This window comes from Hippoglossus stenolepis, chromosome 12 (assembly GCF_022539355.2).
Source record: "Hippoglossus stenolepis isolate QCI-W04-F060 chromosome 12, HSTE1.2, whole genome shotgun sequence".
Taxonomy (NCBI): domain Eukaryota; kingdom Metazoa; phylum Chordata; class Actinopteri; order Pleuronectiformes; family Pleuronectidae; genus Hippoglossus; species Hippoglossus stenolepis.
The window spans coordinates 7,776,318-7,790,588 of NC_061494.1; the positions used below are offsets into that span (position 1 = coordinate 7,776,318).

The 14,271-nt window shown below is 41.3% G+C and overlaps 1 protein-coding gene across 2 annotated transcripts in view; it reads right to left on the reverse strand.

Annotated features, from left to right (window-relative positions):
* The window catches only part of zmp:0000000755 (phosphofurin acidic cluster sorting protein 2), a 48,899-nt gene extending 38,289 nt beyond the window's left edge, over positions 1 to 10,610 (reverse strand). For both annotated transcript variants that reach the window (XM_035172943.2, XM_047342368.1), the window contains exon 1: positions 10,204 to 10,610. In XM_035172943.2, the coding sequence (XP_035028834.1) occupies positions 10,204 to 10,610 (407 nt within the window). The remainder of the gene's footprint in view (positions 1 to 10,203) is intronic.
* Between the last annotated feature and the right edge of the window lie 3,661 nt (positions 10,611 to 14,271).

Sequence of the window (14,271 nt, forward strand, 5' to 3'; positions counted from 1 at the left end):
ACTTTGGCAATTTAAGCCAGCGCTTTCCCCTCAAATGCCCATTTGAGCAACAGTTATATCTGTGGAGCATGAATCAGAGGTTTGGCCACTTTGCTCTTGCTGCGTGGTGGGTGGTTTGGTTGAATCCTTCAAAGCCTTCTCTCTAATAATGAAGAAAGCTGTGTACGTTTCCCATTGAGAAATACAGGCCAGAGTCTGAGTTACAGAAAAAGTATGAGGTGGAAACAGAAAAAGAGAAAATGCAAGAATGGGATGATCTTATGGGGTCCCTATATTTTAATCACGTAGTCCAGCACACACTGATGTCACAACCTAGTGACAAGATTTGTGAATCAGTAATCGATGAGGACTATATTCATAGTTCACTATAGCCGCTCCCTTTCAGGAGCATGGGCTCCCAATGGGGTTCATCTGTTTTTTTAGCTTTGTTTTCAACTCTTCTGCCTCTTTAATATCAATTAAATATTCAGGAACTGTCGGCTTTTGTTGCTCTTTTTGCAGCGTTAAACAGGTCTTTTGTTCAGCCCTAACCACAAACTGATGAGGTCAGCAGGCCTGTGTTTGTATTGGCCACGGAAGACAAGATCAGACCAGACATGGCATGTTTACAGGACAAGCCAGAGCAAAAGACACCTGGACCAGTTCAACTACAGTACATCATAAATAGAGGTAGTATGACAGATTATACCTCTCAAGCATGCAGAAAATTATGATCTTATCAGTTTATATACGATACATCTTTATGTTCACGCCTATTGCCTACTACATCCAGTGACTTCCAATTTATAGTACAGTAACCAGACCAGCAGATACAGGTAAATCCTGAGTGTCACAGCCTCTGACATGGTAACGACTGAGCTTTAAAATCCTATTAAGGTGGATGGTCTGCCTGGCAGTAACGTTCCTTTGCCTGGAGTCTCCTGGTCGGATCAAAAGCTCAAGAGCAAAGCCTTGTTTAAAACAATCTCTCTGTCTAGGCTGCTGACCAGAATGATTCAAACACCAAGAAGGATCAAATCAAATATTGACGGGAAAAATGACATTGAAAGTTTAAACATGAAAAAAACAACAATTCACTCTTCAGGATTATGGAGTCCAAACACACGGTTAAAGCGAAGACAGCATCTTGTCAATTTTTTAATTGCAGGACAATTACTTTGCTGCCAGAGGTGGGTGAATAATAATAAAACCCAGTGATTACTCTGCTCACTGCTGAGCAGAATAACTGTGATTATCATTTCAGTTATAATGCAACCCTACTAACAAGGAAATATTTGGTATTGCAAAACTGTGTAATTAGACAGTAAAGACTACGTCACAATCCAGTATTTTTGGCTTGAGGATCCTATAAGTCCCTTTACAAATGACTGAAAAGTGATTCGTCATAAAAAGCCCTGAAAAATAGGCTGGATAGTGCAAGAATAAAAATTATATGATAGCGAGGAAAGCCAGCCAGACCTTTGCATCGACTCCTGGAGTTTTTATACATCTTAAGCTTTTAAGCTGTAGTGTTATCATTTCATTCATCCGTGAGTAGGCTAGGGTCCACTGCGGTTTTCATGACACAAATGTCATAATCAGAGGGTGTGTACAGATATCTATGTTCTCTCCTATTTATTGTGTCCATACAGATTTGTCTGTGCCGTAATGCAGACCCACAATAGGGACCAGTTGCACACTCGTCCAATCTGACTCAAAGTGGTCAAGAAAGAAACATAATAAGTACAATTACTAGTTATTGTGATGGATTTACAATCCACCAATTTTAGGGGCAAAGCTTGGGCAGCTCTGATATGAATATAAATTAGAGAATTAATTTGTAAATGTTTGGCCAAAATTAAGAAAAAACAAAGAGCCTCTATGACCTGGGAAATAAATTAGCTAAGCTCAGCCAAGCAACTATCATTCTGCTTTATTTTCTCATGACAATTTTCCTATTTCTGAAATATCAACTATTGCTGTCCGCACTACTGGTTTGTATAGTTATGCTGTTATTGCACTTCCAGAATTGCAGCCCATTATACTCTGCATACACATCTTGCTTCTCTCCATCTCCATGCAACATTCTTTAATATATATGGTTTGAAAAGAGCCGCTGCAGAGGTGGACATTAAAACCCTGGAGTTTTTGAGAGGATGAAAAGAGTCGCACATTGGTTGTGTGGGCTAATTGGGCAAAGGCACATGTAGAGCAAGGGGGCTCCAGACAGTTCAGACTCTTTAATCTGTGATTAGACATTTGGGCAGGGCATCCAGCTCGATGCTATTCAAGTGTTGGCACTCAAGGGGCTGAAATGTCCTTAACTAGAGAGCAAAGGGAAAACTATTGATTCCTTTCTCTGGATTTTATTCAGCCAAGTCAAGGACAACTGGATTTGTGGGAATTAAAAATGATCTTAAAGTGGAGACAACAGAATTACTGAGATTTTATCATTAAAATAATCATCTGACTGGTGAATTTTTACAGTTTTATTTGGAGTAATTTGGTGAGTTTCAATACATATTTCAGCTGTCACCAATAATTCGTATGCACTTTATTTTCTCTGCATCACCCAACGGTATGTTTACAAGATTGCACTCTGCTAGAATATAGCACAGGATCGCTGACTGCCATTCATATTACAATGCTTCATGTTTTCAAATGGTCAGTCATGTGCTCTCATTCATCAACACCACAGTGTTGTGTGTCTGAAATAATGGTGTGCATGTTGTTGCTGCTGGCACATACAGCTCAGGAAATGCCTGAATGGGAGAGGTGGGAAATAAGTAGAGCAAAAACAAGAGAGAAAACGAGTTGAGAAACATTGTCCCAAATGTGCTTATTTTGACAGGATCCTCCCTGTGTCAGTGGACAGTTTCCTCGCCTCACTTGTTGCCTCAGGAAGTTGGATCTCGTCACTAGCTGAGACCCCAGTATCCACCCACACAAGAATCTGGCCTTTCTCCCATTCTGAGGTCCAGGCAGGGGGAAACCAACCTTTCTTCCCTTTGTGGGGAATTCGACATGAGTATTCAGAGCATGGCCGTTCGCTGTGGAGCTCTGGGCCAGGTCAGCAAAACTTTTCAACAGGGTGAGCAATCCATAACACTAATCCTGCTTACCCGACCCACCCTACCCATCCCTATTGTTGGTCAACAACAGAATACAGAAGGGGCTCTGCAGAGAGGCCTGGCTCTGCTGCCCCAGCAGCTCTATAGTTGCAAGGAATGTGAAACGTTTCCCAAGGAAATTCCTCCTCCTCCAGGAAGACAGGGAAGGAAACCAACAGACGTTTGACACATTTCAGGCAGTGGGAGTGAGCATGAAACAGAAGAGAGTGAAGGTGCTGATTGGCCTGCTGTTAGCAAAGTGTGTGAACAGCATGGTGAAGCAAGGAGTGCGTATACTGAAGGCCAAGCAATCCTAAAGGTCTGTCTAGCTCTCATAAATTTCTAAACTTATAAATTCATACTTTTTTTCAGAGAAATTTATTAAAATGTCCCCAAAATTCCTGGATCTGCCCATTTTACTTGATCTGGACAAAATAATTTGAGTTTTTTTCCTGGCCCATGCTCCATCCATCCACCAAATTTGGTCCAGTACCATTTGTGCAATCTAATAGACAAAAACAAACCATAACCTCATTGGCTGAGGTAATAAATGTTTCTGAAATCTCAGGGGCCTATAAAAATATTTTACTAGCCCCAAAACGTATGTTTTATTTCTCTACATTGGCTCCAGTGAAGAACAAATGGCCAGTAAAAAATCTCTCAATTCTTTTACCATTATCAGAAGTACAGCTGCTTAGAAATGAGATGTTATTCCTTTAAGTGAAATGATCTGCACTGGAGCCCGTCCATGTATCCATGGTGGAAATAGTTTCTCCAGTTCCAGTCCCTAAAGGCAAATTATACGACTCTAGAACGACTATTGCACATTAATACTATGCCACTTAACGACAGGGCTGTTTTAATTAATTAACAGAGCTTAGTTCATCAACATTTCAAGTATTATTCCTTCACTTAACATATCCCAAATAGAGAACAATATGGTAATTTTTTTACCCAAAATGATTTAGCATTTACAAAAGTGACAGAGGAACAGTAGAATTAAAATATGACAAGGTCCTATATACTAAGCTGCTTGTTTTACTTTGACATCACAACAACAGTCACTTCCACACCTGTACATACTACATCAGTTGTCGGTTGGGTTAGTGTAGCGAAGCAAAGCCTGCAGACAAGTCGCAGACTGACATGCAGTGCTGTGTCACAAACCTGAAGGCCACTGAAGAAGGCCGATGTAGCCTAGTTTATGATTCCAAAAGGAAGCAGAGGATTAAGCAGACGGTGTCTGTGTGTAGCATCAGATTACTAGCTCTTCTTTTCCTGTTATGAAATCAGATTACTGCAGCTCCCCTGCTATGAGAAGTAATATCCAACCCTTGAGATGAAGGGGTTACAGGGGAGGTGAAAGGGTAAAGTGAGCTCATATTATGTGACGGACAGGCCGTCTTTTTTTGTATCCCATTTGACTGGTTTCATCTTTCAACAAACAGAGAATCAGACATTAAATCAAAGAGCTTAAGGCCAAGGATGATACAGAAAAACAATTCAAACTTCAGTCCCCCAAAGGACTTCGTAGGTTATTTTGGGGAATATTGTGCAGGTTATTTTGGGGGAAATTGTGATGCATGTCAGGGTGTTTTTAGGCAATGAAACTGTGGGAGCAAGTGAAAGTTACACACACAGTTTGTCATGGAAACAAGCAAGCATGCCAGTATCACGGTGATTTACAGTATACTAACATTACCACCAACCATGCACTTTTACATGGTTACCAACCTTAATTCTTCCAGCACGAGCAATAAATCTGTATGCTACAGCCTCTGTAGTAGTTGTGTTTCGCAGCAGAAACGTATTTGTCAATCGATGACTTTTGTTTCATCGTTTGTGTTCCACTGAAACGTTGCACACTGTACAAAATATTCACTTGTGCTTAGAACATCAGGGAACTGCCTTGCATAGTCTTTAGCTTTATTTTTGTTGGTATATGTGAGACGATCATGTCCGAGTCTGCACAAAAAGGAAGCGAGTTAGGACTCTATGGAGATGCTGTATGATAAATTCCAGGGTGCACGGCAGCATAAAGGATGTATACAGACTTGTAGCTGATGGCTTCATCCCAGGTAACAATGTGATACTTGCTCCAGTCCAGGCCTGGGTTTGTTTTTTGTTTATCTTCTCTACTTGTTGACATACACAGCACACATCAGTTTGATACACCGTACAGATTTGGGCCAGAGGAAATAAACATCTGACCAGAGCCAGCAAAGTACACTCAATTACTATTGCGATAAGGCTCTGCAACTCACAACAGAATAAGGTCATCTTGGGACTCCCATGAATCAGGCAGCCAGAAAGAAGGATGCTCTGCTCCAGGGAGATAAACGTCAGAGGGAGAGAGGAAAATATGTTGTTTTGTAGCTTGCGGCCACACCTTTAACCTTAACCCCTCTCAAACGTAAAAGACAGATATACATTCAGAGTAAAAATATCATGGCATGAAAATGGAATTCAAAAGTTATCTCTTGAAAACATTTTTTGCTCAGTGACCCACATAAGACTGTCATGTTTATATGTAAGGCCTGTGAATTGTGAACAGATGTCGATCACAACAACTCCCCTGCCATTCTGGAAACAATGCAGCCTGGCCAGCTTGTATGGCAAACACGACCAAATTGCTCGGTTGCTCCCATCATGTCAGTGACGAGGGTAAAGGTCACAACCTCCGACCCGAGGTTGTAAAAGATCTTTGAACTTGGTAAGAAACCAAACCTTCTCATGCTGCTACACATTATGTATTGTAAGTAGATAAACATAGCACCATGATGCTGACCTCTGCATTAGTATCATTCCTGCAAATACCACATCGTTCCCTCAACAAATGCCTGCCATGCCATAGTTTTTAGACAGACCACTTGGATTTCCAAGCATTCCACTTAACTTTGCGTATGTATATAATGCAAAGTCAATAACTCTCTCTGTTTTGGGTTTGTTGACCCAAGAGACAGTTTTAGTGTACTTCGCTATGTAACCATGTTTGTGACCACTAAGTATGTTGTTCACACATCTGTCAAGAGAGGGAAATAATACCTGTGGGAAAAAAAGCTACTATACTTAAAAGGTCCAGTGTGTAATATTTAGGTAAAAGGGAATTCATCTGACAGAAATTGAATGTAAAATAGACCTAGTTATATTTTCACTGGTGTGATTCATTTAAATTGTAGCAATTGTTGTTGTTTTTTGTTTATCAGTAGCCCAAACTGCACAAACTAAACACCTTTTGAGTTTCTATGACAACTGAAGGCTGCCACAGGTTGTCTTTCATGTTTGGAAGGTGAGGAGAGGGTTATTCAGCTGCAACATGCAACTTCACCACTAGATGTAACTAAATTCTACACACTGAACCTTTAAACATGTGCACACTGAAGCCAAAAGGTCAAAGAAATCATGCTTGTACTTCACAGTATTATGCTACAAAAGCATCATTGTCATATTAAGCATGGACAAAAATTAGTGGCATATTTCTTTGCCTGGGTTGCAGCCCACACCACCAAGTGAGCTAGTGGGACCCCCAAGTTTTTTTTAACAGGGGCTTGAGTCCTCCTGCAGCAGGTTTGTTCTGGCCCAGACCTTTGCTGCTTGTCTTCTCTGTCCTCTCTCCCTATTTCACAATTTTTCTCTCTTGTCAACAAAAGGCAAAATACCCAAAAACTTATTTCAAGTATAGAGTTGCTCTCACTTCAGCTTCCTTACATTCAAGGTAACCCCATTTAGTATCCTGTTTGAGGTATAGTTTACATGTATCTAACATGGACATTCAAGTCTTATCTTTCAGAAAGAAATCATTGAATTATTCCTCCTGTACATTTTACCTTGTAGCTATCTCTGGTTACTCAGCAACAAACAATGCATTGGTCAGCTATTTGTTGAGCCCCAAGCAAGGAAAAGGCAGCAGTGTTGCCAACACCCCCTGCAGAGGTTTTTGTGTTACTGTAGAATTCAAGATGGTGAAAAAGCTCAGCTTATATGAAATTAGATGGAGCCTCAATGACACATACTGTATTAGAATCATTTGAAAGTGGCAGACTGGCAGGCATGGCAGCGCTGGAAACAAAACAATGTTTATCCAACTGTTCCAACAGGCATGCTAAGGATAGAGCTCCCACAACACTCGTCTGGCAGGTAGAAACCAGTCAAATACTGAAACACGCACAGCAATAAAATTGGATGCGCTAGATAATGGTTGCATTTAGATATAACAAGCAATCGATGATAATAAGAGAATGAGTAAATGTATAAATAACAGATAATATATATCTCTATGAATCTTGTGATCTGCGTAGTAGTTAAGAAGTACAAAAAAGAAGAAAAGTGCTTTCTATGCCATAATTGTGTCAACAGCAAAACTGTCAGGTACCACAATCCCATGCTGAAAGCCTGTACAAAAGCTGACAACATATTTTCCATTGTGGATAAAATATTTTCCCCTGAGCATGGCTCTCAAGACGGCTGCAAACTAAGACTTGGAGGATCAATTTCTAAAATACAGCTTCTTGCAATAATTAACCAACAACAGCTGTGCGTCATGTTTTAGATCACCACAGTAAAAAACGTCAATTGCTCCAAGCCCTGTGGCCTCATTTGAAACCATGCCACTTAGCTGGACACCCACATTTGCTAAGAGGCTAGTGGAGGAGCAAACAGCTGCACACAAAATGGCCCACCCCCTGAAAGAATGCCAAGGCAGAATCCCCAAAACAGGCTTTGGGTTGGGCTCCATGCAAGACCTCTCGCACCAGTCTGAGATGAGAGAGCAGAAACAGTCCTGGCAAATTACTTTGAGAGCTGCTGTGAACAATAATAACTCCAAGCAATCATGTCTGACAAAAATGTTGACAGGCCTAAATAAACAATTCTGTCATACATAATCCGAGAAAACTTATATTACATATAAGATAAGTAGCCCATCAACAACGACTTGTGTCGAGCAGCTACTGCAGTCTTGTGCTGAACAATGACTGGTATGCCTTTACTCCATACCTCATTAATAATCCATTTCATCCTCACCCTTATTCATCTTTGATACAGCTGCCTGTATGTCATCCTCTACAGAGAGAAGGCACATAGTGCAGAGGCAGTGATGTGGGAAATCAATGTGCCATGTGTGCGTCACGCTATAAATGCACAGACATGTCCGCGGCTTTTTCTGCTACAGCCAGTAGCCTTAAAACTTAATGGATACAGCTATCTGGAGTACCTGATTCCATATGTTAGAACCAGGCACATGTAGTTGCTTGTACGTACATCAGTTTTATCTATTGGTGACTGGAGACATGACCTTGAAAACCACAAGTGTTTCATCCCAGGCAAACATCAATGATGTTTCAGTTCTATTGAGGCCAATCTGAGATAAAGGTCACAAAATTAAACCGTCCTTTTTCAGGGATAATATCAAAAAGAGAAATAATTCCTGAAAAAGGGCAACAAGGACATAGGGCAGTTAAATCGTCTCAATCTATTTCACTTCAGATGAGCTGATATACAAGAATATAATATCAAATTGTATTTGTATAGCCCATATTCACAAATCGCCTCATAGGGCTAAACGATGTGTGACAATCTCTGCTCTTCACCCTTGACTAGAGTAAGAAAAAAACTAGCCACAAAAACCCTTTTAGCAGGGGAATAAACACAGAAACCGCAAGAGAGAGACGGATTCCTCCCCCAGGACGTACAGATCGGCAATAGATGTCGTGTGTAACAGAGCATGTCCACAAAATAACAACATTCACAAGAAAAGACTGTGTCTAACATAAATGGAGAGCCGTATTAATGTTTAAAGTATTAACACAGAAGAACATGTCTGACAGAGATGAAGGGAGCAGCAATGCCAGTTGTAATGATACATTGCCAGTAACACTAGCATATGAGGGCAGGCATGTTGTGTATATTTATTAGCAATCTAGCAATATTCAAACAGAAATTTGACCACAATCCCTGTGAATTAATCATGTTTTCCTCATGTCATGCTTCACATATGCAGACACTAAAGAGCCTGCCGGCAAACACACACACACGCGCGCGCACATCGACTGTGGAGGAAACCCTCCCCACTGTAAGCCCACTTTTCTACCAATGAGTGGAACAGATCTAGGTCAACGCTGATTAATGTGCCCAGAGATCCCAGGAGGCTTCTGGTCAGGTGGCAGCCATGCCTGCTCACTGACGATGAATTCTAATGCGGGAGTATTAACATCGCTGACTGTCCTCTATATCAAACGGTGTCATCAGAACAGCAACGGAGCCAATGGGGACTCTTGCATTTGCAGAAGAGACGATCGTAAAGAGTGTAGCCCTCTGCTGTGTCAACACCAGAGTGTGTTGTTTATTGTGGTGCCTGGGTGTGTGTGTGTGTGTGTCTATGTATGTCAGTTACCCGTTATAACCACAGCACCGAGCACCTGAGCATTATAATGATGTGGGTCTCAAATAAGCTGGCCTGCTGCAGAAAAGCCCATCGGCTCATGACACACACACACACGGTGCTGCTGACGGATGACATGGGTGCATGCTGCTGGTGAGACGAGCGGCGTCCGTGTCACCGCATTTAGAGACACTTGTGTCGGCATTAGGTGGCTTGCATTCCGCAAATCAGTTCACACGCGGGTCAGCAGGGACACAGCAGAATGTGCCTGTCGGGAAACTTTAAAATACGACGCAGCAACGCAGACGCCGATGAAGTAGTTAGCTAAACTTTTATAAGCTAGTTATCATAACGGTGAAAATATAAATGAACACACCGATTGTTAATTACTCACTTGAGAGGGAATGTATGAGCTGCTGGTATGAACGTGACAATTTGGTGTTTAAGCCGACTGTGTCTTTAAAGGGCCAAAAATAAGAAAAGTGTCAACCGCTTTTAGCACGAAACATGAGAGGAAAACACCAGCGCTGTTTGCTAGGTCGCGTTAGCATTAGCTACCTTGCTAGTTAGCTCGCTAGCCAGCCCGACAATGTTTTGGAAATGTGTTGCAGCTCGAGGGCGTTGTTTGTCTAACATTAGCCTGATGTTTGTCAAACTGCGCGCTGATTTGTTCACACTGCTGCTTGTGCTGTTTTTGTCTTTTTACACGCCAACACACAACAATGTTCACGTTACCTCGGGACGCAGCTTGGGGATGATCGGTCTATCTCCCAGGTCGCGAAGAGGTTCATGGGTACGGGCATGCTGCCGGAGCCCGAGCCCAGCAGCACAGCCCCGGCTAACGCTCCGGCCGGGAGCATTGTCGGCGCTGGTCCGCCGCCGCCGCCGCTGCTCGGGTTCAGGAGAGCGGCCCGGACGACTCCTCTCTCTACAGCCGCCGCCATCATCACCTCCACCGCCTGGGGAGCAGCTCTAGCTAAGTGTCGGACAAACGCGGGAGCCGCTGCACTGTGCGCTGCCTGCTCCAGCTCCTCTAGACTCCCAGCTCCGCTCAGCCGCCTGGAGATGCTGATAGGCGGGGCGGGGCGGGGCGCGTCACTGCTGATAGAGGGCAGCACGTCCCAGCTTCCAGGGAGGGACATCTGTACTGGGGCCCAGCACACTACTATACTACTGTAGTACTTTATATACAGTCTATGGGCCCAACACACTACTATACTACTGTAGTACTTTAGTATTTTATATACAGTCTATGGGCCCAGCACACTACTATACTACTGTAGTACTTTATATACAGTCTATGGGCCCAATACACTACTATACTACTGTAGTACTTTATATACAGTCTATGGGCCCAATACACTACTATACTACTGTAGTACTTTATATACAGTCTATGGGCCCAATACACTCAACTGTGGTATTTTATATACAGTCTATGGGCCCAATACACTCAACTGTAGTATTGTATATACAGTCTATGGGCCCAACACACTACTGTAGTATTTTATATACAGTCTATGGGCCCAATACACTCAACTGTAGTATTTTATATAATCTATGGGCCCAACACACACAACTGTAGTATTTGTATAAACAGTTTATCGGCCCAATACACACAACTGTAGTATTTTTTATATACAGTCTATGGGCCCAACACACATAACTGTAGTATTTTACACACAGTCTATGGTCCGAACACATACAACTGTAGTATTTGTATATATAGTCTATGGGCCCAAAACACACAACTGAATTATTTTACATGTTTAACCATGATGAACAGGACGCACTGATTTGATTATTTCACTTTTCATATTCAGAGGTAGATTCAAGTTGCTGCACAGGGACATTACAATCAACACAGTCAGAGACAAAATTAAAAGAAATAAAAAAACACAATTTATAACTAATTTTAAGGAAAATAAAAGAGAATAAAAATACTAGAGATTAAAAGAGTAGAATCAAAGAGGTAAATAGATAATAAGAAAGGAGGTAAAAAAGATCTGTTAATCTGTAAAAAAAAAGTGAGTAAATCAATACATATATAATGGATAGAAATGTGTAAAATAAAAATAAAACATAGTATCAAACATAATGATGGTTTGACCTTAGGACCTCCTCTGAGTGTATTATGGGCCCTCTTCTTTCTGAATACATATACATAACATTACCATTTGCAGGTATAAGACTATTCACTGATATTCAAATGTAATCTTCTCATGAAATATAATTGTTGCCAAGCAACACAATACACACAATACATGCAAAGCTTGCTGTAGTTCCAGACCAATAAATCTTTATTTTTACTTCCACAGTCCACTTTGAATAAACTGCAAATGAACTTCTATGTGCCAAGTAAAGTGTGCATGTTATAGAGGCGTTGTTCTCTAATATTGTGTTATATATTTTATTTAAGAGTGAAAAATCTTGAAATGGCCCAAAACATTACAATGTTTTAAAACTGTTGGATCTTTATGAAGGAGCTTAAAATGATAACATGGAGCCCAGGTGAGCACAGGTGAAATCAGGATTGACAAAAGTAAAAAGCATGAATACTATTAGTGTTCAACATAGACTGTGCATAAAATCATGGCAGCACCGTTAAAGTGAAGCCAAAGATTATATATCGCCACCTGGTGGCTAGCGGCCTTATGAAAATCTATCCTGCCTCCTCCATGTTAGCAGATAGGACATGGTCCAAACAAAAAAAAATCAAATACATTTATCTCAAACATGGTCTCTGTCATTGTAAGTCATTTTTATCACACTGATATATCTTCAAGTCAAAGTTTTTCTGATGAATTTGTTTTTAATAAGTTATTTAGCTATAACAGGATGAAACGTCATGATTGACAGCTGAGACTGACTCACGATTGGTTGAGCGCCTTTATCGGCAGGACCTTGATACTACAGCTCCATTCCCTAATCAGTAATACACAGATATGTTGTCCATCTTTATATACTGTCAATTGTTGTTCTTTGTATGTGGTGTGGTCAGGCTCAGTGTTGGTGCACTGTCCAGACACCCTGGGCCATTTGTTTCACTACCTCTGACGTCACCTCCTCTTCCTGGCTGCCTACTCACACCCAGATCTTCTTTTGATACCTGTTTGCTTTTTCAAGTCATCATTGGAGTCTCTCAGACTTATGAAGGCTCTGCATTTTGCCACCTTGAATTCCTTTAGAACTGATGATAGAGGGAGCAGTAGGTGCCCAGACCAGACATAGATGCCCAGTGAACAGAAGCTTTGGGGATTCCTGACCATTTCGGAAGGTGCTTGTTGGTTTTCCTCCCAAAACAGTAGTCGTCAGGAACTGTTAAATTATCAAGAATCTGTGCAGAGGGCCACAGTGGTACAGCAATCTGCCTACAGAATTAGTTACATGCTGTTAGTGAGTCATTCAACTATTTTTAGAGGTATCCTATTGGGTCGTCATAAATGGATATGCGGACCTCAGCCTGAACTTGGCGGCTGGACTTGCTGGTAACATTGCCCTCCTGGATCCCTTTACTTTTGGACTACCCTGGCCTTGAAGGACATCCTTGTCCAAGTGGCTACACTGTCCAGGGTTTCCAGAAATCGTTTTGCTTGGACATGTGACACATGTTATTTATGAGAACCCCTATAGTACAGACTGGGCAATGTCCAACTCCAATGCAGGGCCAAGGGTTATGTCCTCTCATAGTTATACATATAATAAACAGGGTGTGGAGATGGTGAACTCTGATGGGATCCTCCTTTGTAGCCCCTGCCAGTTTGTTACTAAAAATGGGCTGACGTGAATCTGAGTTTGAGCTCTGCCAGGGAGCGGGTGATCATGTCTGGAATATGTAGTAGTGGTCTACTTCTTTTTAATGAACTCCTGTGGGATTAACCTGTATGGTTCACCAGACGACTGGCCATCACCTTTCTTCTGCTTGGCCTCTAGGATCAGTTGGTGGATCATTTGGGTTTGTTCCACAAACCCCCAAAATACCACCAGTCTGGATGGATGTGTTAACATAGTAGTTCTGTGCCACACAAAAGGTCAGAGTTCTTGTAAGCATAGAGAATATAACCATGCATTCCACATTCATGGAGGAAACTGTCCTGAACTCTGTGATAGTAGAGAAAGCAATTTTCTTCGGTACAAAACATTCCTCTGCCCTTGTTCGTCCATAATAACAGCACAACCTTTAAACTCTTTTTGTTAGGGGTGAGCACCATAGTCCAGTAAGAATACAACTGCTACATACACCTGATTGATGCATTGTGAGGATAATTTGTACAGTCAATAATTTAGTATACACATATATTATATTTCCATTACATTAAACGCACAAATGTATCGTGGTTGGATGAAAAATTGTGAGCAAATATGCTATAATATTGCTTTTCCTTTTGATTTCTCTTAAATTGAGCATTTTTTAAAAAGATTTCACCTGGTTGTAAAAGCTCACCAATGGTTGGTACAATTCAGTTTGTCTATGTGGATGTAAATTTACAGTCAATGTAAGTTGTGTATTTTCTTCCTGTTTGTACAGTATTACTTATGCTTACTCATTAAGTGCAATCCCAGAAGTAAGAAATCAGTTTCTCTAAATCTGTTTCACAGTAAAGATTCAAGTGGGCTTGACCTCCTCCCAGAACTCGGTGTTATTCATCATTTCTCATCAGTCTATGATCACATAACGATACCTGGTAAGTGATGCTTGATTCAGTCATTGTTCTGATAATGCACATGTTGGGAAACGCATTGGCTGATACTGTGACGAATGACTGGAATAAAGCTGACATGACTTGACACGTACAGGAGGGT